Below are 22,874 nucleotides of genomic sequence, written 5' to 3'. Positions count from 1 at the left end.
CTCTAGTTGTCCTGGTCAGATAGTTTTGTTTTTCAGGGTGAAAATTTGTTCTTGAATTGAGACGTATTTGAAGGGTTGGAGCTTGGAGCTCTCTAGGTAACTAATAATAACAGGATAACGATGGCAAATAATTGATTCCGGTGTTTTATTCTTTTTTGTTTTTTGAACAACTTCGCCTCATGAATGATAATGAATTTCAATTAGTGGCTGTTAGATAGTTTTCTTTTTCTTTTCATTTGGCATGAATTATACAGAGCACGTGAATCAGTACCAGATTAGTAATTGTCTTGGATGCTTATACAAATGCAACAAAACCACATGGCCATCCTGACTAAGAGATGTAACAATTGCATTTCAAAGGCACCAGACATACCAAAAGAGACTTTGTGTGACTCCTAGAATAGTATCAATATAGTTCATTCTTTTAACACTAATCCGCAGTTTTAAAAGCTCATTTGTTCCTACAATACAAATGAGTTTCAAATGTTGTGTATAAAGCACTATTTTTCTTTTATCACATTAAAGAAAGAGGATGCTAAAGTACAGTATACATAAGCTGATTATGCCACCACCTCCAGTCTAGTAGAGATCTCCCAACACATCGAAAAGGCTTCTCTTTCGCAAGCGAGTTTTTCAAACTCGGCTCGGTTTCTACATCCTCACAGCCTCCAACTTGCTTTCAATCCGGGGTACCTGGCTTCAACATGAACCTCTAAGCATGCCAGATAGAACCTGGGCACTACAATCATGAATAGTCTCGAAAAGCAATCTTGTGCCACCATCAGTGACCAGTTCAATGTTACAATCACCAGTATATACAAAGGAAAGCATTACTAAGTATACAGTGGCAGCAGGATTACAAAATGATATTACTACTGCAGAGGTACACCGCCTTTTGGGGAAAACCCTACAAATTTCTGGTTGAATGATTGCACCCTCATGGAGGTAAGAATTGAATAACCCAGCATCATGTCGAGCATAACTTCCCTCGTACCACAGCAACCCATCCAGCTAACTTAGCTCTTCAATTTTAGATTTAGTTGCTGATCCATCTTCTTTTCCGAGCGGGCCGTTCTGGTTTAATCTCAGATTCCACCACAGGAGGGTCACTATTAGGGGCTGGCAGCACTTCAGTCTCAGTCTTTTTAATTGTTGATGGTTCTTTTTCACTTGGCAATGGAAGCTTGAAGCGCTCACTTCGTTTCTTCAACTTCTCAACTGTGTCCAGGTGACGACCCTCCAATGCCGTGTCTGTATCTAATGGTTTTGTGTCAGCATCCTTAATATCCTGATCACCAGCATTCTCCTCGGCCAACGGGTGATGGTTATCAACAGCCTCAACTGGCTTGGAATCATCTGGAAGTTTACTGGCATCTGAAGATCCCCTATCAAGCTCTTTGAGCTTTAAGGTAGAGGATACCTTACTGTTGATACTGAAATCCCTCTCCTTATGACTTGTCCATCGTTCCAATTTGGAGCGCCCCTTTTTTAAATCCTGCTGCTCATCATCAGAGGAAGCATCTTCCCTGTGCCTTTTAGAAGAGTGACCAGGTCCTTGCTCACGGGTGCCTTTCAAGCCCTAAAGGGGCAAAAGAGAAGCAATCATGAGAAGAGAGCCCAACCCAATCATCCATATTGTCAGCTAGCGTCATATACAAAATTACAAAAGCCAAAAAGGGAATGATGAATAACTGGCAAACTGTAAATGGGATATTCCAGGATTAGTGACCAAGTCATCAACTGATAAATAGACATGTTGTTCTACTTGTTGTTGTTTATCCTACTGCCCTCCTGTACTTCCCTCCTACTGGTCAAACCATAAACCTCATTTAAAGGGAAAAGATAGATATGGGCTGGTTCAAATGCATCTAACACGTGTCTATTGGGGTAAGCAAAAAGTAAAATCATCAAAAGTGTGCACTGGTCTCAGGAAAAAAATGTGCTTCTGATCATGCTGGTTATACACATGAAAATTTCATCTGCAGAAGTGATCACTAATTAGGTGAAATCAACGTTATTAACACATCTTCTGATTTCAGTTTTCTTTTTTCATTTTTTTTTTTTAGAGGAGAGAGACAAAAACTGAACCATCATCCAGCTTGAAACATGAAGAAAATATGTCCAAACAAAGTCTACTTTGCACATGCTCAGAGTTATGTATCCATGAAGTACGAGGAAAACATTGCAACCTATCTACATAATTTCTGAAGGAAAGAAAAGCAATACAAACTTTTTGAAAAAAACAAACAAATTATGCACGAGACCTGATGTCAAGAACGGTACATACCATCTCCTTGCTACGACCACTTTGGTCTTCTTGATGTCTCTTGGAAGTGACTGAAGTGTTGATATCAGCAATTTCAGTTTCTTTATTCCTTCTTGAATTCTCTTTATGTTTTCTATCTTGGACTTTTTGGCTATCACCACGTTCACTGCGAGTACTTGATCTCTCCTTGCCAGATCTCCTCTCATCAATATTCATTTGATTTCCCCGTGCATGAGCATCCTCACGTCCCCTATGATGTGAACTTTCCTCCTCAACCCTATCCCTTCTTTTAGACTGCTCACTGTGTCGCACAGTCTCTTTATATTGGTACTCCTTATCAGAGCCTTTGTTCTCATCCTTTGCCCTAGCATGGCCTACCCATGCTTTGTCTTCTGCAGCACGCCCACCCCTTACAGAAACTCGTCCATCATCTCTTTCCCTCTTGGGTATATTTTCTTCATGGGATTGCTTAAGCCTATGCCACTCCTCCCTTTCTCTTTGTCTGTCACCTCTCTCCCTCGGCAACCAGCTTTCATCTTTGTGCCTGACAGAGTGGTGGTCATCAGGATTATCCCTGACTTTCTGCTGGTCATCTCTTTTACGCTGATCTAAAACTTCATCCCTTTCCCGCTTTCGGCGAGTGGTAGTATCTCTGTGGCCCTGCAGAAGTTCTTCTTTATCTATTTGGTCCCTCCTCATGTATTCCTCATCTTTCCTTCTCTTGCCATGGTAATCATCTATATGTTCATACCTGCCCTTCAAACTATCTTCTCTTTCCCTGGGTCGTGATCCAACATCCTTATCATAAAAGACCCTATAGCTGCCATTATCTAACTGCTTTCTTGACTGCATATATTCATCTTTGTCACTCCTCTCGCTTTCACGAACCTTACTCCTGTGCCTGGATCCCATTTCATCACCACGTTCCCTCTTCCTTGGTTCTTCAGTTCTAATCCTTCTGCTATAAGGATCATCATCCCTCCTTTGCCATGCTCCGTCAAGATTTTCCCTCTCTTTTCGCCTATTAAGCCCATCATTTTTCAATTGCAAATGATGAGCAGAGCTAGGATCCCAATCCCTGTACGGATAAGAACCCTCCCTCCCTTTGACTAACATGTGACTTCTATCCAGTTCCTGTCTACCATCACGGCCTTTTCTTTGCAATCCCTGTTCCTTTTCATCAAGGTGACTCTTGATGCCTCCCGAGTGAGCTGAACGTCCTTGAATGACTTCCTCCTCAACCCCATCCCTCCACTTCTGATAATCTCTACTGCTTCCTGATCTTGCTTTGCTGTTGTCACTACTTCTTGCAGCCTTGGAGTCTTCGCCATCATCAAGTTCTTCATCAGCAGACTGGTCAACTCGTGAACTCAACTTTTGATAGTTTGGAACTCCATCATGGATATCATCAGTTACATTTGCAGCCATTTCCTCCTTTTCCATTCCAGAGCTTTCATCACCCAGCAGAGTCTCATCTTGGTCACCGCCTCTATGCTCGACACTTGACTCGCGGGCAGCCCCATGTGAGACGGGAGATGAGATCAACGGACTACGTCTACCATCCACGCTTTCCACTGATCCTTCCTTTTGACTGTCAGGAAATTTCTTGTCTCTTGTATTCCGGCTAGGAGTCAAACGAGGAGATCTGTCACGTGCTCTTCTCTGTGTCCCCTTATTTTCTCCAAAACTACCACCAGCAGAACTGGGAGTCTGGTCCCCAGAACCAGCATGTTGGACTGGCCCTTCTGGACGGAAGGGCAAGCTTTCATCATCTTCTGGCACGTTATCATTGAATGGCTTTTTTCTTTCAAGTGGATCCCTCTTTCGATTATTGTGAGCCTGTGGAAAACCATTGAAGTAGGCCTTGTCATCCTGTGGAAGGTCCCCCTCACCAATAGCACTTCCACCCTCCTTTGAAGGATCGTTTTCACTTCCGTCTGGGATACCATTTCCTGCAGAAGAATCATCATCTAAAGAGTCCTGCAAGACAATCTGTTTAAGATATAAACCACTAGTTAGCTTATATGACAAAATATTAGATAAGAGCACATAGAGACGGAATCAACACACTAAAGAATGATTTGATTAGTACTTCAATGACAGCATCTGAGTCACGCATTCGCTGTGGCCGGTTTTCACTTGAGGGGAAACGTTCACCATAACCACTTTCCACCTGTATTGCTCTTCCAGTTGGCTGGCATAAGATTAAATTAACCAATGAGATTTAAAATTAAGCTTTTTATCATCTACCGATGAGTTATGAAATTAACACATGCATTTTATCAAAGCATGCAAAGATCAAACATTATATCTGTCTCGAAGATTAGAAAAATGTAACAGGCAATATATAGTTGTAAGGCAGAAACTTGGAAGTTCTACATACAATAGGTGGACGCAGGCGAGCAGATCCTTTTGCAAAATCACTTTGCCCACCCTCTGACTTCCCAGGGTTGGAATTTTCAGCAGGAAAGTCATGCATACCAGTTGCTGCTGCCAATTCTGGAGGCAGATCTGGATCATACTCCTGTGATGTAACTTTTCTATCAGTTTTCTCAAAATTTGGTTGCGGTGAAGAAACAATGCAAGAAAAGATGCAATGGCATAGGTTCTCAAGAGATGCATAAGCACTCCCTTACCTGTTCTGTTCGTCCACTTTCATAAACACGGATTTTGCTTTGCATGGTGGACTCCAAGCGGAGCTGTTCCTGCATATTTTAAATATAGGAACAATTATAACCTTCCCTTATTAAGATAGACAAAAGATGCTAAGGTTTTATTGTTACCAGCTGTTTGCAATAATCTCTCCAGCTATCTTCATTCAATCCAAAGTTGAAATAGTCTGAAGTATCAACACCAGGATATTTCCAAGGTTTTTCCTCAAAACCGTCAATGTCGACATCAAATATGGTCCTGAAAATCATCAAGCAGTTTCACATTAACGAAAAAAATAAAGAGCAGAAGTAATTTCCAAGTACCAAAAGATGACACATGCACTTCAAAATAAACAGAAGACTGACGTCAGCAACTGAAGAAACTCACTATAATGCAAAGCTGATCATAGAATGCAATCTAGCAATTTATAAATAAAGAAGAAAATGTTATAACTTTCCACATATGTAACCTAGTAAGGTAGTAGAAAACTTAATGATATACTCCAACCCAGAACAAAAGAAAAACGCAACAGTATGACACTATCATGGAAGTCAGCAGAAAACAATCTAGTTCACCACGTATACGGATAACTTATAACTTATCGTGAACATTACTTGTGAGAAGGAAGTGTGAATTCAAGTCCACCCCCGAAACCGCGACCACCCATATTGTTTCCCCAACCAGGTGTACCAAAGCCCGAATGATAATTTTTCTGCAGCGGAGTACCATTTTTTAATCCAGTTGGTCTCCAGTCACCTCTACCTCGACCAGGTGTTGGACCCATGTTTACAAGTGGACGAACTTGACCCGGGACTCCTCCAGGACCAGAAGTTGTTGGTCCAGGCATTGGCACAGCACCAGGTCTCACATACTGCATAAGATATAAAACAAACAAATATTAGGTTTAAAAGTGTAGCACTATAATCAAACTTACTAAATAACATAGAGCAAGTTGCATATGACATTCATTTAACATATTTCTGCTTCAAGTAAGAAACAATACAATTGCTTGATAATGTATGATCATAGGACAACATATATGATGAGTCAGACATATATAAAACATTTCAAAATCATGTCAAACCATCTATCACACATCTAAAATCATGAAAACATATCAGAGCTAAAACATAAAATTGGCCAAAAACAAGAGTTGGAAGTTGTAGAATAAGCCTAGCACTTCAAGAATCGTGAAATAGCTGTGTGAAGAGGGAAAAGAGTCAAGATATATTCAAGAATCAGTTAGTTGGGCACTAATTATTTGAAAGGTGAAGGGGAGAGCCAAGACCTATTAGACCTGCTTATCTGCAAACAGTTAAATAGGTTTCCAAGAAGTAAAAACAGCATAACATAGACGCAGTAGGATTGGCTATATCAATAATGGGACCTGAAGTAAAACAACTGTTCCCCGACTGGATAGATTCACTCAAATTTACTCCAAGAAGATTACCGATCAAAACCACTTCAGGAAGATACTAATCCTTAAAAGACAAAGAGCACTGAAGCAAAACTGGTTTATTCTGTTGATATCTTAACTGGCAGTCGAGTTCACCTATCTAAGATAAAATAGTCAGAACAATTTGCATGATGTACTGCTGTTATTCAGAGTTTCAAGCAATATTCTTTCTTATTTAGACATGAAGTGTATAGATATGTGCTTGGTCATATAGTATATAGTGTGGAAATAGCGGCATGGCAGGGAGGTTGTTTTAGGTCAATGAGAGCATGTATAGATTTTGAAGTGGAGTAATTTTAAATCAACACTGTAATCCTCGATTCTTCAGCTCTGTATAGGTGCCTTGGGCCTCACTGTAGTTAAATATGCCACAGAAAGGCAACATTGAAGAATCCATAGCAGCATAACAAGCCACTTACAGTGGTGAGCAAATCTGAAGATTGGAAGTTGCAAGGGTTGTAAAATATCCAGGAGTTCACATTGTGCTTGTGATTGATCAAGAAGAGTAGATAGAAACAGCTCGTTTAGTACTGTAATTTCTTTAAAACAAATATTACACAGGGTATTACAGAGTCCCCCACAGACAAGCAAAATTCAAATTGCCAATAAAAATAGAACATAAACGATTCTGCATTGAGTAAAAGTATTGACTTCCATTATAATTTTCAAGTAGCATACACTCCAGTAACTAAAACAATGCCAAACCAAATCCAAATTATCAATTTCACTAAACTAACTAGGCCATTCAGATTGTACCTTACAATGCAGGTAATTTACAATCCTAAATTTCTCATCAAAACAAGGGGAGACGAGATAACCCCATATACAAAAAGCTCCCTACTTTCAATTCAATATATTAACACAACTAAACTAACCTTAAACTGGGAATGAAATGGATGATACCCATGATTGCTATACCCAATTTTCGGAGCCACCACCGGACCGCCTCCTCCGCCTTTCCCTGCCTCCCCCATCTCCTTCCTCTCCCCCTCCGCCGCCCCCTGCTGCCCCTCTTCCCACTCTTGCTCCTCCGCCGGCCCGTTGTGCTCACTGTCCGCCACAATAACCAACCCGTCGTCGTCATCCTCTTCGCCATTGCCTCTCTCCATCCCCATTGGGTTGTTATCATTCAACACAATCTGCAAATCATCCTCGCTATCATCACTGTCCCAATCATCGCCTCCGCCTCCGCCTCCGCCTCCGTCCCTTCTCGAACCTTCCGGGTTGTTCTCCACATTCGCCGCCGTGTTATTCACCGGTGCGGCGGCCGAAAGACCCGGAATCACGGCGTCCAATCCCAGACCGGAAATTCCATTGTTCCCCTCCTCCTCGATATCGAAATTCACCTCCTTTTCCGTCAAATCCGAATCTTTACTCTGCAATTTGACGTCTTTCACCTCCAAAACCCTAGCACCGCCGCCCGAATCGGAGGCTCTGGTCGAATCGGGAGCTAGGGTTTGCGAATTGGGATTGGACTCGTGGGAGCGAGGAGGTGGAGCTGGGGCTAGGATCTCGTCGTCGGCGTCTTCGGTCTTGAGGTTGAGATCGATCGGACGGTGGAGCGATTGCGGCGGCGCCGGAGCGGAGGAGGGCGGCTGGGATGATGACTGGAAGGATTGGATAACGTCTGTGTAGAGATCTCCGAATTCATCGTCGTCTTCCATCTGAAACCAGAGAGAGAGAGAGAGAGATAAAGGTGAAGTCTTTTAAGGGTTTGAGTTCTCTCTGCAAGAGTGAAGAAGAAGAAGAAGAAGAGCAATGGCGGAAGCCTAATGTGTGTTTTTGTGTTATAAGAAGAAAGCTTCAACTTTTCTTCGTTGCTTTTTATGTGTTTTTTTTTTTTCTTTTTTTTTTTCGAAATTGTTTTGGGGAAATGTACTATGAATCTGAATTTGTTAAAGAAAATTTGAATTTTCTGATATTGATGTCATTATTATTGTTCTTTTTTTCTTGTTTTTTTGGTTGTATTGGGTTTTCTTTCCTTTTTGTTGGGTGTTTTGGGGTATGGGAGTGGAAGATATAGGCTGGCCATGTTGCCAATGGGGACTGTACGTTATAAATAGGTAAGAGCTATAGTGTGGCAGTTCTTAGTTGGGTTGCACTTGATTTGGTGATGTGATGGAAATCCTTTGCTTCCTTTCTATGTACTACAAAACTTTCCACCAACATTGCAAATTGTATAAATTTAAAAATATAAGAATGTACTACAAAAAACACATCGATATATCAATGTAGACTAACTTTTTATAATAGTAGACTAGCTTCTTACAGTTGTAAATTAACTCGAGTTTATATATATCAAATTGATTTATTTGATCCCTCGTTACATTGAGATAGTACACACAAATTACATTCATATGAGTTTTGTTTGACACTAGTTGAGTACACAACTTTGTTCTTATAATTAGTTGAGATATGTTGAAAATAGTATGCACTATAGGCATTCTTTTTCCGATCTATAGGTACGCATTAGGTACAAAATTCTTCGTTTAAGCTTTTTGTCCCCCCTACAGTACTTAGTTTCTCCTTTTCGTGGTAAAGGTGTGCGTAACTGGCCTATCGGCCATCATTTCAAACTAAGGAACAAAAAATGTACCTGACATTAAACATCAGAGTAAAATGCAACTGTTAAAGTGGAGTACCGAAACTAATTTCTCAATATTCTTTTTGAGTTTTTCCACTCGCATCTTTTTTTTTTTTTTTTTTTGAAATGAGGTTGGTGCGGCTGCCCTCAAGCCTTGATTAATGAAATTGTAGAATACAAGGGGAGACGTAGAGCCTGAACCCCAGATTACAATAAGCATAAAGAGAACATCCTGAAATAATACCAAGACTCTCAACAAAATCTATGTACTCTGACAAACACCAATTAGCAAAAAGTGTAAAATTTACTTTTATCGGGTAATGCAAAAAAGGTTTCATATTTAAAGCCTCCAAAAATGAAATTAACCCCAAAGCAAAAAGTTACGAAAGCAACAGTAAAAAAGCAATGACCATAAGGAATGAGATGGTGAAACTAGAGAGTGAATACTCAATACATCACTGAAACTTGTGAAAGACTCGTGCTTTCGAAATCGGATCCGCACCACCTCCATCTCTGTTTATTCCAAAACCAAAGAGGAGGAGAATGATCGGAGTCGGGAAGATGAAGCAGTACTCTAACGTCCTCGACAGGCCTCTCAGCAAAGGAAAACAAGAGGTCTTCTCTCTCTAGCTCATTCACTTTTTGTTTCGTTATGCATCAAATTACTTAATCCCTGAACTAAATGGGTGTGATTTTAATGGATCTCTGTGTGTTGGGTACTCGATTTTTGGGTAAAGATCGAAACTTTGTACTGAATTGACCTTAATTTGAGTGATGAGGAACTGGGTTTTTCTGTTTTATTGAATTTTAAGGTGTTTGTGATTTGGGGCTTTTGATTTGGTTGCTGATTTTGGGGTTTGATGCTTGTTTCAGGTGAGTTTGAGTGCTTTTGCGTTCTTGTTTTCGGAGCTTGTGCAGTACAATCAGACACAGGTTGACAACATTGCCGAGCTAGAAAGAAGGTGATTCACATTCTTGGTATTTTGGTTGCTTTGTTATGTGCTCATGTGCATTCGAATTTGGTTTGTTTTAGGGGATCTATTGAATTTCTGAGACAAATGTGAAAGAATGGAAGTTCCATTATATGCAGTATTCTCTAAGCGCTAGCTTACTCTTTCACCTGAAAATGAATTTCTGTCATTAAGTTTAGATCGCTGTGCTACTATCGTTTGGTAATTGAGTACCAAAAAATTCATTGTTCAGAATCTTTTACTTTAAGTGAAGAAAGCAAGGATATTGGGACTTGGTGTGACAGAAAGCAAAGACAATTTCTTTCCTTATTGCTTTACATTGACTTCTTTTGAAATACTATTTTGAAAATTTTATGGAACGAAATTTGAACATGTTTATGCACAATGGGGCAGGCTGGAAGATGCAGGCTATGCTGTTGGAGCTCGAGTTCTGGAGCTTCTTTGCCATAGGGATAAGGTATGACTTCTAGTTCTTGAACAGAAATATGTGTGAGTGAATAGACCCTTTAATTCATTTTGGCTGTAAACTAGGAAATTAAAGGCAGATGTCCACTTTTTGGGTTTGTAAGATGTTATCTATCTATAAATTGCTTCTATCTAGATGACTGTTGCATTGGTTGTTTTGTAAGCAAAATTCTAGGTTGATGAAGAGATTGCAGATAATTGTTAATGCACTTCTGCATCTTCTGGAATTGTGATCTACCAATGTCATCTTCATGTTTTGGAACCTAGAACCCTAATCGTCCATAATAAATTCAATGAGTTTATCAATAGAGCTTAATTTACGAGTGTAGGCTGTGAGACTGCACAGGTGCTTAATTCGACAAAAATGTTGTGTTGATGTTTCTTTGTTGCTATAGGGAAACAGAAGGGAGACACGACTGTTGGGTATCCTGTCTTTTGTGCATAGCACAGTATGGAAGGTGTTATTCGGAAAGGTGAGTGGATAAACTCTACTGAACTCCAAAAAAAAAAACACACACACACGTGATGATACACACATGCATACCTATGGATATGCATGTACAAGTGTATGTCCGTTCGACCTATACACATGAAAGTCCGTGATGTGCTTAAACCTAGTGTTCACTGGTTGTTGATGGGTGCAAATTAGGTAGCTGATTCACTAGAGAAAGGCACTGAACATGAAGACGAGTACATGATTAGCGAGAAGGAACTCCTTGTGAACAGGTAACAGTTTAAGCAGTAAAGTGAAATTATACCATGTATTGTGAAATTTGTCTGTCGCTTTCGATTAAAGTCTCACCAACTTTTGGTTGTAGATTTATTTCGATTCCAAAAGACATGGGAACATTTAATTGTGGAGCATTTGTTGCTGGAATTGTAAGGGTAAGTGCTACTCTCTTTCTTCCTTATCATTTCCTTCATCCAGTTCTTATAAGGTCTCATTGTCATTGTCTTTTACTATGAAGGGTGTTTTGGATGGTGCTGGTTTTCCAGCTGTGGTAACAGCTCATTTTGTACCAGTGGAAGGTCAGCAACGACCTCGGACAACCATTTTGATAAAATTTGCTGAAGAGGTGACAATTCACTTTTTCTGAATTAGTATTTTATACACAAACATTGGAGTTTCAAATGCACGGGTGGTTGGATGTATTTCAGTTAGATTTGATGGGAGTCGACGTGCCAATTGTGCGTCCGCTGGCCTTGTGCATTTGAAAGTCCATTAAATTTAATCTCGTTTGATGTTCCATTTTTGCAATTTGTTTACATTTCTTACTCTTGTGTGGCCATATAGTAGCTTTGGTTTTGAGGTTCCATTTCTGTCTTTGCTTTTTTATCTCAATGATTCTTTTTCCACTGCAAGGTACTACGAAGGGAAGCAAGGTTGGGTTGATGTTAAGGCCACGATAGTCATATCTTATTTTTCTCTAAAGCTCCTCCTTATTATGATAAAAAATGGTGGTCTTACATTTGGGTTGTCAAGCAGTCACCTCGAATCATATGAATCATACTTGTGTAAGCTATTTCACAATGCTGATTTGAAAGTAGTGACAATTGTAATTTGTAAGCGTTAGCTGTGATCCAATCAGGAGTGAAGTAAAAAAAGAACAAGAAGAGTTATTTGTTTCTGGTAGGAACTCCAAATGATTTATGGCCTTGTGGTTAAGCTGCAGAATGTGGAATGCTACTTCAATCATCCACAATCTCCTCATATGTATTTAATCTGTGTTGGTGCGGAAGATTATAATTGGCTTGTTATATTCTCACAAATGCACGCCTCTACTTCAGTTGGTGATAGAATTGAAGCAGATGGCAATGTTTTTAGGATTTGCATCCCGCTTAATGACCGTTTATAGAGCAAATAATAGTCAGAGTTTAACCAGCAGGATGAGCATTTAAGGAGAAACTAACATCAAGTAGCATGGTGCTTTCTTGAATTAAAATAGCCATGATCAGAAAGGATTTTCACTCCCCAAATATATGTTTCCTTGTCAAACACTAAATTGGATGTTATCCCTCCTCAAATCTCAGAGGTAGAGACCTGCAGCCAGCCATGTGACCTCAAAGAAACACAATGGCTGACCATAAAATGGTGTTTAATCAGTGTACACTAAACGAAAGATACGCTTGGCTTCTATCCCTATATCCATCCATCTATAATGGATCGTAAGCATCTATGAACTCAGCTTTAGCGAAACAAGAAGTTATCGCAGCATTATTCACAACTTAACTTTTGTTGAGGCATTGTGCTCTCAGAGCAAGAAATTGCAAAAAGCACATAATAGGAGGAGCAATCTTAAACACCTCACACGTTAGTTTATACTAGCAGTAGAAACCATGCCAACATTTTGCAAATCCTAGTCAAATTGTCATGTCATCAGTATTCACTGATAATGATATAATGATATCAGAGAAAACTGCAGAAAACATAGATAGAGAATGGAGTATGAAACTACAGACTATGTTAGATTCATCAAGGACTTAGCAATAACAGTACTAATGCTCCGAATTGGTGCACAAAACATATAAAATTTCAAAAACATTATGGAACTGATCAACTTGGTGAGCATACACAGCTAGAGGCCTGATACAGTAAACTTAAATAACCTGAAGCAAGCACCGGATAGTAGAAACAGTTCACTAGTTAAATTTCCTGCCATCTCCAGCAGTTAAATATTTCAGTTTGCAACAAAACTGATCAATATCTTTTCACTTTCAAGCTTTATAAGTTTAACCAAAAAAAAAAAGTAGAGGACTTTGTCTAATTCTTAAAAGCTGGTAACAAAAGGAAAGCAGTTCATGAAAACAAAGGGTTCCAATCATTTTCCTTTCTTTCTCCAGTTTTCTCCTAAAGCAAAAACTGTAAATAAATAAAAAAGCGCTTTGAGGAAAATAAAGACAGTTCCGATTAGCACCTGCTGCGGGGAATGCGCAAATCCTAAGAAAGACAATGGAATTTGAATCATAACCTCTAATAGCTGCAAGCAGTTAAATATCCATAAGAACAAAACATAAGAGAAAATATAACATAAGAGAATACGGAAACATTGCAACAGGCACGCACTTGTATTCTAACAACACTCAGTTATTTTTATTAATATTTCTTTTCTTTTCTTTTTTCATTTTCAATGAGAATCCTGTCCATCCTCAATACCAAGACCATACAAGACACCAGCATATTTCTCAGGAGACCCACTAAAGAAACTCTTTTTCAATATCATGAAGGTAGAACTGGTGAGTAAACTATCAGAACCAGCTTGGTGAGAAATGCCAACTCTCTCCACATCTAACAGCTCTGCCAGCTTGTTCAACCCACCATGAAGGCTGTTGCAGAACCTCATCAGATGCTTGACATCATAAATCGTCGGGAAGTACAAATTGATCACATCAAAGAACTCCGTCTGTGAGTCTGGAAGGGTTTTGCAGGTAAGCAGCTTGAGCAAGTAGCCGAAATCATATCCACTATGGAATGTCACCCAAACCACATTTTCATTCAGCACAATGCCAGAGGTCATCAACAGCTCAGTGAACTTACGAGCATCAACACCCTTCTCATTGTTCTTCGTGAAATCCATTCCGCTGTGGGACAATAACTCAATCGAATCCAGAGCATACATATCCTCATTAACATTAAAGTCGCAGAAATTGAACTGCCACACACAGTACTTGTCAGTTCCACAGGTGGGCAGCTTCCCATTCTCATCCGAAAACGTGAGACCCAGCTGAATCAACTTCAACAGGTCTACATTGGACTTAAGGGTCTGATAATTATAATCAAAAGTGTTCTTGAAAGTCCCCAAGGGACGCAAAACGATACCCGGAAACTCTGTATCCATAGCTATATAAGGGTAATCGTCTACGATATTCCGAATCAATTCAAACTCCACATCAAGATTATCGTTCCAAACTTCCCTAATGTGAACTGAATCACTCTTCAACAAAAAAGACATTTTCTTTGACACAAATTGAAGCAGATAACCAAGCCCAGAAGAGGAAAAACCATAAATCTGCATAGGAATCCAAGAAAACCAAAATCAAAATCTGAAACCCTAGAAATCAATCCCGAAAATCAAGAAGGTGCGAGAACTCACCTCAACAATTGACGACTTGGGCGTCTCAGAAATGAAACGATTGAAGCGAAACGAGGGTTTCCCCTCAAGGATTTGGTGATTAGGTTGAACAAGATTTTAGGGTTTTTGAGGGTTTTGGTTGGAACAGAGAGGTGAAGGTCTAAATAGGAAAAGGGTTTTACGTCGTTTTGGAAGAAAGCGCTGTAAAAAAGCCTTTCCTTGCTTACATTGGAACAGCAAGGAAGAGCTACTAGTGAGGTAAATGGGAGAGAGAACCTGGTGGTGAGTTGGGGTTTATATATGCCTTTACTTCACAGTTCTTGTCCATTTTGCCCTTCTAATTTCCGCATCCATTTGAGGACGGGATTTCAGAACACTGACGTGTAGTTGCAATAACATAAATGGACGGTTGGATATCATCAAGTGCATTTTTTTTGTTATTAAAAAAGATGTTGATTACATATCAAAGGCTGAGATGTATTACTGGAGCATAGAATAACTTTCTATCAATTTCATGTTTTCATTCTCTATGATATTTGTTTTTGGTACTAAGAGTGTCGCTTATTTCAAACTCAGAATCTCTTCCAATAAAAGGGAGGTTAAAATAGAAGTAAACACTCTCCGGAACCGGGAGTTTTTGATCGGAACGAGTTGACCGTATATAAAATATTCCTTCTTGAAAGTGGTAGCAACATGATATCTAGGAGATGGGACGTTGTTGTAACCAGTCCATTAGATTGCTTTGCTTTTGCTTTGTGTGCATTTGAACGATTCATTGCTATTTCGGCGTGATATTTTTGGATTTTGGTTGGATTTAGAACTGCCTCCAATATGTGAATATACACAAGTTGTAGATAACTGAAGGAGTCAAGGAGATAGAAGGGCTAAGGCCAACCACTTCATAGCACTCAGTTTATAGCACTAGGCAATTCAAATTCAGACAACATCTGTATTGATAGATCATTCAGAAGCTTGTCTCTGTCCAGTGAATAAGTTCTCATGTGTTTCAAATCAAGTTCCCCATCTCCTTCTACCGCTGTTTGGTCCAGTTCTTCTTCTTTGAACTCCCAAACGATTAGCTGAGGGTCGTTGTTTAAACAACCGTCCTCAGTCCTCACACAACTGCAGACTTCGTTACATAAACCGCAGACATCCTTAGCAATAGTTTGCATACACCAATGTCACCATCAGGACCATTAATTTCATCTACATGATAGCGGTCATCAATATCAGGATTCACCATTAGCACTAGAACTAGTACTGCTGTTGCTTTTGTTGTTGTTCATGAAAAATGGACCCTGCCAAAGCAGCACACCCTGAGCATTCCAATTGTAGCAAACCCAAAATCAGTACAATATGCATCCAGTTATCCACCCAATCTGGACAAGAATTCTCATAACCCTGCACCTAACTCTGCATTAATCTTAATCTTAATCAGGTCAAACTGGAAAAGTAAATATAACCCAACTAGGATTAGGAACACATCCAGAAAACCTGATCAAACTATGACTAACTAACATAACCCAAATAGGAAATGTAATCTAGTTTACCCATCTACACTGAAAGTATGCCACAGGTCTCCTGTTGGCCACTATGAACAGCTACATAGAAACAATCAAAAGAACAGGATAATGGTGCTCAACAACCCTACAGTATCAAGCCTATACAGATTGACAGCTTTTGCTACTTACATTAGGCTCTTCAAGTTTAAATGCCTGGTTTACAATACTATCAAGAAACCAAAAATATGTTTTCTAAGGATGAACAGTACAGCTCCTGCAAATGCCACTGATATGTTGCAGGAAGTAAAATCTTTCAGTACTGAAGGAAAAAAAAGGTTTGAAAAATGTAACTATAGGAAGTATGAATCATCTGCTATTTATTGCTAGAAGCATAATCAACAAAATTCAAACTAATATTGTACATCAAGTGATTATATTTTCTAACAAACTGTGCAAGCCAATTCAGAGCATTTAATCGGAAAATATCAAACTTTCCAAATTTCCATCAAAGATGAACTACAAATTACAACAAATTCAGGAATAAAAACCAAAATCACATTACAAATATGTCATCACTACACTTTCGTAGACCTTACCCTCAATCAGTTTCTACCAAGTGGGAGAGATCTACAAGAATATGTCTCCTTAAACTTCTTCTTGCTCGACGAAGTGAAAATCGAAGCATACACTTCCTTAGTAGCATTAGCTGGGGCTGCATCCACCGCCTTAAACTTCTTCACCGCAGGACCATTACTCACACCCTTCACATTCTCCCCACCATTCCCAATCTTCCCATTCCCCTCCACCTTCGCCGAAGCCTTCTCCACACCCTTCACATCAATGCCATGCTTCGTACCACTCAACCTCGAACCCTCCTCCTCCGCATTCCCAACCCCCTCCCCATTTTTCACCTTCTTCACCTTCTTCCCCCTCGATTTTGCCTTCTCAGCCTCCATCCTCTCCCTCAGTGCCGCGACCTCCTCCTCATTCCCATTTATCACAATCTTATCCTCCTCCGAAAACCCCACATGACACACAAGGCAAGCCGAGGACTTCACCTCCTTCAATGCCTTTGCACTCAACACATGCCCGCAACTCCTCAACGCCAGAAACTTAGACTTCCCATTAAACTCCAGCCCCGTAATGGGGCACTGAAACCTCGGTCCGGTGGCCGTGGCCTGAGACTCCGATTCGGGCAAGTTAATCGAAGTAAAATGCACAGGAACCATGTCCCTTAAACCCTTAATGTGCCCGAAAGCTTTCGGCACCTTCTTCCCCAACAAGGCCTCAACCAGAGGCTCCTTATTGAACACATTCCCAAGCAAATCCACAACGCAAGGATCCTTCAATGGCTCATTGGAAAGGGCGCAGTTCAGAAACTTGGAGAGTCTCTGCTCGTACGGGTCGACCTTGTCAGGCTTTTTCTCGGCGTACATGTTGAGATAGCAATCCCTCGACTCGGCCCCGGTGGCGCCGCCATCGCCGCCTCCGCCGGGAGCTCTAAATTGCAAAATTAGGGTCGAAAGGGGGAAAATTTCGGAACTGAGAAGCGGGGTGGAGTCGAGTAAGGGCTTTCCATTGAGGGTGAAGTAGAGGGAGGGAAGGGTTTGGGAGAAAAGAGAAAGCTTGAGGTGGTGGAGAGTTGGGGTTTGAATTGGGGATAGGGTTAGGGTTTGGGTTGGGATTTGGAGTTGTGGGGATTCGAGGAAGATTTGGAAAGTTTGGGGCTTGGAATGCATGGTGGGTTTGATTTGGGAAGGGTCTGTGAAATTGAAATTAATTGAAGAAGCTGCTGGGAGGATCGTTGGAAGAACTGAGGAGTTGGGAATTTGGGGATTTATATGTTTTGTTTGTCAGATACAGGGGAAGTCGGTCGGTGTTGCTTGCGCTATTTTTCTTTTATCTATACTATTATTAAGAGAAGAGGTTTTGTTAGCCAAAACTGAAAATTTTAACAGATTTAATCTTGAAATATTAAAAAACTTTAAGAATAAATTAAATCACAAGTGTAAATTGGATAATTATAAAATAAATTTTTATTAAAAAATAAAAAAGAAATGATCCCACAACCCCTACTTTTTCTCCCACTATTTTCTCTCTGCAATAACTATTTTATTTCATTTTTTTTTTCTTAAAGAAAAATTATTACACATGCAGAGCATGTATGAAGAAGACTAGTTTAAAAGAAGAGAACTCGAGATTGCGGATTTATATGTTTTATTCAACTGTAATCAACTGCTTAATTGAATTTATCGGTTTCACAATTTCAAGTGTTAATATGAGAACTAACAAATTCGATTAACCGACAAGGTGAAAAGCTTAGATGAATAATCGATGTAATCTAGAGCTCAACTCCCTAACCAACTTTTGAACTTTAGCCAGATTCCACATGTTAAAGCCGCAACTCTCAAGACTAGTGCCAAATCTATCTAGTTATTTTCAGATATTTGTTTTGCATGGCTAAATTTGGTTTTCGAATACAACTGTCATCATTTACTAGGCAAATCGAAAATCAAAGAGAACCAGCACTGATAGTATAATTCAAAATGGTTGTTGGCATATCAATGCTAAAAATGTCACGCCTACTTAAAAACATAGCTCAAATGCAAAAAATTTAAACTGATTAAACTAACTCACTCGCTCTTGAACAACACAATATCAACTCTCTAATGATCAGGAACAACGCTACATTTATACAGCCATTACGACTAATTTTGGTGACTGTAAGTACTTGCAGTTTAAAAGTATTAGAGAGTCATATTGATTTCTCACTATTTAGTAGTCAGAAAATAACTTGTTTCGCATATAGAGTAGATAACTCAATAGGAGAATGATTTTGAAATTCGAACAAGATAAATCTGAGAAAAATGGTCAAATGCTTGACAATAAATTTGAAAATTATTTTCAACAATTTTCCTTTTATTTTCAGTTATTTTCCACATTTTTTCTAATAATTTTGAAAATATTGGCTAGTAAAAAAAAAAAAAAGAGGCGAAGAAGGGCATCATAGTAAATTGATAGTAGGGTTTTAGGGGTACTTGTTGCAAGTGTTATAAGACAGGAGTACTCGCCTCCTTCACTTTCTCCTTCAGCAAAATACACAACTGCGGCTCTCAGATCTGTGCCTCCACCACCGCCACCAAACACCGTCAAGGTCAGCCGTTGACTATCTCTACATCTGATCACACTGTTCCCTTTACTTAACTTTCATGACTGTTTTTGTTTACATGCTCTGTTTCTGCTCTGAAAATTATGCATGAAAGTGAGAAAGATGTATAGGAATTGTGTGTTTCTTCCTTTAAAGCTGTTAGATTTCATTGTGATTAGGGTTTTTGAGGACTAAAGTTAACATCTTTTCTGGGTGCTTGTATTGTTTTTGGAACTGGGTGATGACTTGGTTTTTATAACTAGTAACATTCGGATTAGTAACTTGGAAACTGAGACAGAATCCACTGTTGTTGTAATCGTTAGTTTGTTGTTGCTATTATTAGAATTGTTGGGTTTCGATTGTTAAGTTGTCATATATGGTTTCGGAGATGTTTGACATTGTTTTTTTTTTTTTTTTGTCAATGTAATGTGACCAGGGCTTCTGAGATTGACAGACGTGCAAGATGTCAGGGTACGTGGACAATTCTCTTTCCGATTGTTTTCTCATTTAGTGTAGATAGGCAATACATACAAGATGTATATGTAGTGATCTTGAAAGGACTTGTTATGGATATTAAAATTGACATGTGCTATTAATCATGTTTTGCGAAAGACGGAGAGAACTTATGAATGCTAATTATGTTATATATCAGAAAATGAAAACTTATGTTTATGAACCCTGCATTTGCATTCAGTCTATCGTTTAAGCTTGCTCATGGAATGTGTAAATGCTACTTTTGTTCCCTTCTTGACTATGGTTCTGATATAGGTGCATTTGTTCTGCATCTAGCGTTCAGTCTATCATTTCAGATTGCACAGGGAATGTCTGAATGTTAGTCTTGTTCATGTGGTGACTTTTTTGCCTGGTACTGATATAGGCTAGTTGTGTATGTTCTGCCTCTAGGATTCAGTCCATAATTTCAGCTTGTACATGGAATGTGTGAACTCTAAATGTTAGTTTTATTTGCGTTGTGACCTATTGTATTGTTCTGATATAGGCTAGTTGCTTTTGTTCTGCATCTAGCATTTCATGTTGTCTTGAAGAAGAAAAGAAAACTGGGTGCTTTTGCAAGTTGTACGAAGTCATTATATTCCTTGTCAGTCACCTTAAGATGTGAACTTGCACTGCGGAGCTATTATTTCTTTGTTGGTTTCTTAAGTTAGGATTTCACTTACTTGAAGGTGCTAGCATGCTGCAGTATATTTTGCATACTGTTTATAATTTCTTTATTGATATCTACATGCATTCTTATCTCTAATTCAACTCCCTTTCATTTCATTGCTTCTACAGAGATGAAGTTGAGGTTCCCGTTCCTGCTGAGCCTGTAGCTGCTGCTCCAGCTCTAGGTGAGCCCATGGACCTCATGACAGCGTTGCAACTTGTGCTTAGGAAGTCATTGGCTCATGGTGGGCTTACACGGGGCCTGCATGAAGCTGCCAAGGTCATTGAGAAGCATGCTGCACAGCTTTGCGTTTTGGCTGAGGACTGCGACCAGGCTGATTATGTTAAGCTGGTGAAGTCACTGTGTGCAGAGCATAATGTTAACCTAATGACAATTCCTAGTGCTAAAACTCTTGGAGAATGGTCTGGGGTAAGTGAAAATATTCAATTCTTGCTTTAAAGTACTTATCTCAAATGCATCCTTATTTTGCCATTTGTATAGTTCCAGGATTAATTACAAACAAATGCATTTCCCTTCACCTGATTTTCTCTGCCAGTGGATAATCTGTTACTTTTAATTAATACTTTTCTAACTTATTGTTGATTTTATCTTCTCACAGCTTTGCAAGATTGATTCTGAAGGGAAGGCAAGAAAGGTCGTTGGTTGCTCTTGCGTTGTTGTCAAGGTATTATTACATTCATTTTGAGTGTGTTAATTTAGTATATTTCTGTTGTTATCTCTCTAAGCTATTTCTCTTTGTATGGTTTTTGTTTCCTTACAAGTCTAGTCTATTGTTTTGCAGGATTTTGGTGAAGATACAGAAGGCCTTCATGTTGTTCAGGAGTACGTGAAGTCCCATTAAAACCTGGAAGAGGTTGGAAATTGAGGCCCTTTTAACCCGGGGGCATTGTTCTTTAGATAGTCATGGACCTTCCTTAGTATTGTCTGTCCCTACTTATAACATGTCCTTTCTGATTCTGAAACCATCATATTTTGGAGCATGCTATCATCTGTGTTTAACATATCCTTCAATGGAGTGATAATTTTGTTATGGATTCATTAGTGTTTTACATATCTTTGTTTGCCCCAACTACCATCTTGTTCGTCATTCATTTTAAAGTGTGTGATTGAATTGGACACAAATGGTCCTATCCCCTGGACTTTAGCACATCACTTATGGTGTTGTGGTCCATGAAATGCAATGCATTTTCAATTGATTAGGCAACATCCTACATAGAATTGTAGCCCTTGAAGTCTGGGTTAAGCTACACCAGGAATTCTTGTGTACCATGTTAGCTTTCAACCACCATTCTTTGTAGATGTCATTCAGGTTCTGGGTCCGAATCATCCTTGGTAACTGGGAAATTTGAATCATCCTTGGTAACTGTGCCGACACTATCTTCCCAATAATTTGGGGGAGGGCAACATGTTGTAGAAGTTCATCCACTGGTACAAGAGAGAGGATATGCTTGTGCAAGCTGCCATGTCCCATAGAGTTGGTTGAGCTTTTTGAAACGGGTCTGGGTCCGATCGGGTCAAACTCCGATACGGTTTTGGCGGTTTATCACTTTATCATCTCATTAATGGGCATGTTGTCCGTGACAAGGGCTTCTTATCCTTATTCCTTACCTATTACCTCCCCCCGAGATACAAGCTAGTTGCAACTGGCTCTGTGATGTAAGATCAGTTTTGAATCACAAAATCTAATCCAGATCCAGAATGGAATGGATTCCTGTAATCTGGCTCCATGCTAAATTTTTGTGATTCTTTCACCGAAAAAAGTATGATTTACTATTAGGTATGAACAGATAGGGTTGTAAATATGTTGTGTTGGTTTTTTACTATGTTAAGGTATTAAACGTGTCATAATAGACAAATTTGAATCGACGACCTGTTTTATTTTATGTGGGTTTTGAATTGTGTGATCAGACAATTTCAGAATTGTCGGCCCCCATCCCCATGTATAGGTAGGTAGAGGGAACCAGTTGGTGCGGCATTCTTTTAATGCAAATGTAGCTAGTGCTCTTGCTCTTGCATGGCTGGTATAATAGGACGGAAGCAGCGACCTTCGAAACTTCCGCAGCAAACTTTGAAACCTCCACAACCAAAATTTCATTCCATCCTGCATGGGAAATGTTACTGCCTATAAAAAGGATCAATGTTCAACAAAATTGCTGAACTGCGTTATATCTCGTGTTTTTTACATATGATACATATTGCGAAGAAAAATAAGGAGTTGATGTTCAAATCCGCCTAAAGCTCCCCATAAAACACGTTCCATCAGACAAATTGCAGTTCACCAAGGCAAGTTACACATCAAATTACTGTTATTTAGGTATCAATAAGCTAATTACACCTATAGCTATTCTAAGACATAACTTATTTTTCAGGACTTAAAAGAGATAGAACATCTCATGGCCCAGCTCAGCTTCAGTAACAGTACTTTTCATGGTTTTGAATCAATAATTGGCATAAAGTCCCAGCAGGTTTTTTTTCTTCACTTTCTCCCTACTTCTTGCTTAATCTGGTAGGCAATAATTATGCATGAATTTCTTGATGTCAGTATTTTTTTCTTCATAAGTTTTCAAGTAATGGGAC

At 39.4% G+C, this 22,874-nt stretch overlaps 5 protein-coding genes across 9 annotated transcripts; 2 read left to right on the top strand and 3 right to left on the bottom strand.

Moving 5' to 3' along the window:
* Window positions 1–401: 401 nt before the first annotated feature.
* On the bottom strand, window positions 402–8,220 carry LOC133708937 (FIP1[V]-like protein). The gene is made up of 8 exons (XM_062134530.1): window positions 7,250–8,220; window positions 5,533–5,789; window positions 5,050–5,176; window positions 4,903–4,971; window positions 4,650–4,790; window positions 4,359–4,460; window positions 2,288–4,258; window positions 402–1,579 (listed from the first exon to the last, which is right to left on the bottom strand). Exons 1-8 carry the CDS (start codon window positions 8,036–8,038, stop codon window positions 1,037–1,039), a joined length of 3,999 nt encoding a protein of 1,332 aa, XP_061990514.1. The 5' UTR covers window positions 8,039–8,220; the 3' UTR covers window positions 402–1,036.
* Window positions 8,221–9,389: 1,169 nt separating this feature from the next.
* LOC133726912 (uncharacterized) lies at window positions 9,390–12,107 on the top strand. The gene is made up of 8 exons (XM_062154549.1): window positions 9,390–9,573; window positions 9,832–9,920; window positions 10,323–10,386; window positions 10,790–10,867; window positions 11,044–11,120; window positions 11,213–11,279; window positions 11,363–11,470; window positions 11,758–12,107. Exons 1-8 carry the CDS (start codon window positions 9,502–9,504, stop codon window positions 11,785–11,787), a joined length of 585 nt encoding a protein of 194 aa, XP_062010533.1. The 5' UTR covers window positions 9,390–9,501; the 3' UTR covers window positions 11,788–12,107.
* Window positions 12,108–13,345: 1,238 nt separating this feature from the next.
* Window positions 13,346–14,741, bottom strand: LOC133726911 (probable CCR4-associated factor 1 homolog 6). The gene is made up of 2 exons (XM_062154548.1): window positions 14,486–14,741; window positions 13,346–14,401 (listed from the first exon to the last, which is right to left on the bottom strand). The coding sequence occupies exon 2, from the start codon at window positions 14,342–14,344 to the stop codon at window positions 13,520–13,522; it is 825 nt and encodes a 274-aa protein (XP_062010532.1). The 5' UTR covers window positions 14,345–14,401; window positions 14,486–14,741; the 3' UTR covers window positions 13,346–13,519.
* A 605-nt stretch (window positions 14,742–15,346) lies between these two features.
* LOC133708911 (uncharacterized) lies at window positions 15,347–17,866 on the bottom strand. Of its 5 annotated transcripts, none has more exons than XM_062134510.1 (2): window positions 16,563–17,866; window positions 15,347–15,877 (listed from the first exon to the last, which is right to left on the bottom strand). In XM_062134510.1, exon 1 carries the CDS (start codon window positions 17,703–17,705, stop codon window positions 16,569–16,571), a length of 1,137 nt encoding a protein of 378 aa, XP_061990494.1. In that variant the 5' UTR covers window positions 17,706–17,866; the 3' UTR covers window positions 15,347–15,877; window positions 16,563–16,568. The 5 variants fall into 5 exon arrangements, with proteins under 5 accessions (XP_061990494.1, XP_061990479.1, XP_061990470.1 ...); XM_062134495.1 differs by having other exon boundaries at window positions 15,347–15,865; XM_062134486.1 differs by having other exon boundaries at window positions 15,347–15,780.
* Window positions 17,867–18,996: 1,130 nt separating this feature from the next.
* On the top strand, window positions 18,997–21,348 carry LOC133726910 (small ribosomal subunit protein eS12-like). The gene is made up of 5 exons (XM_062154547.1): window positions 18,997–19,120; window positions 19,551–19,585; window positions 20,405–20,705; window positions 20,896–20,961; window positions 21,079–21,348. The coding sequence occupies exons 2-5, from the start codon at window positions 19,578–19,580 to the stop codon at window positions 21,136–21,138; spliced, it is 435 nt and encodes a 144-aa protein (XP_062010531.1). The 5' UTR covers window positions 18,997–19,120; window positions 19,551–19,577; the 3' UTR covers window positions 21,139–21,348.
* The last annotated feature ends 1,526 nt before the right edge of the window (window positions 21,349–22,874 follow it).

The sequence above is a fragment of the Rosa rugosa genome, chromosome 1 (genome assembly GCF_958449725.1).
Source record: "Rosa rugosa chromosome 1, drRosRugo1.1, whole genome shotgun sequence".
Taxonomy (NCBI): domain Eukaryota; kingdom Viridiplantae; phylum Streptophyta; class Magnoliopsida; order Rosales; family Rosaceae; genus Rosa; species Rosa rugosa.
This window is presented reverse-complemented; position numbering and strand designations above follow the sequence as displayed.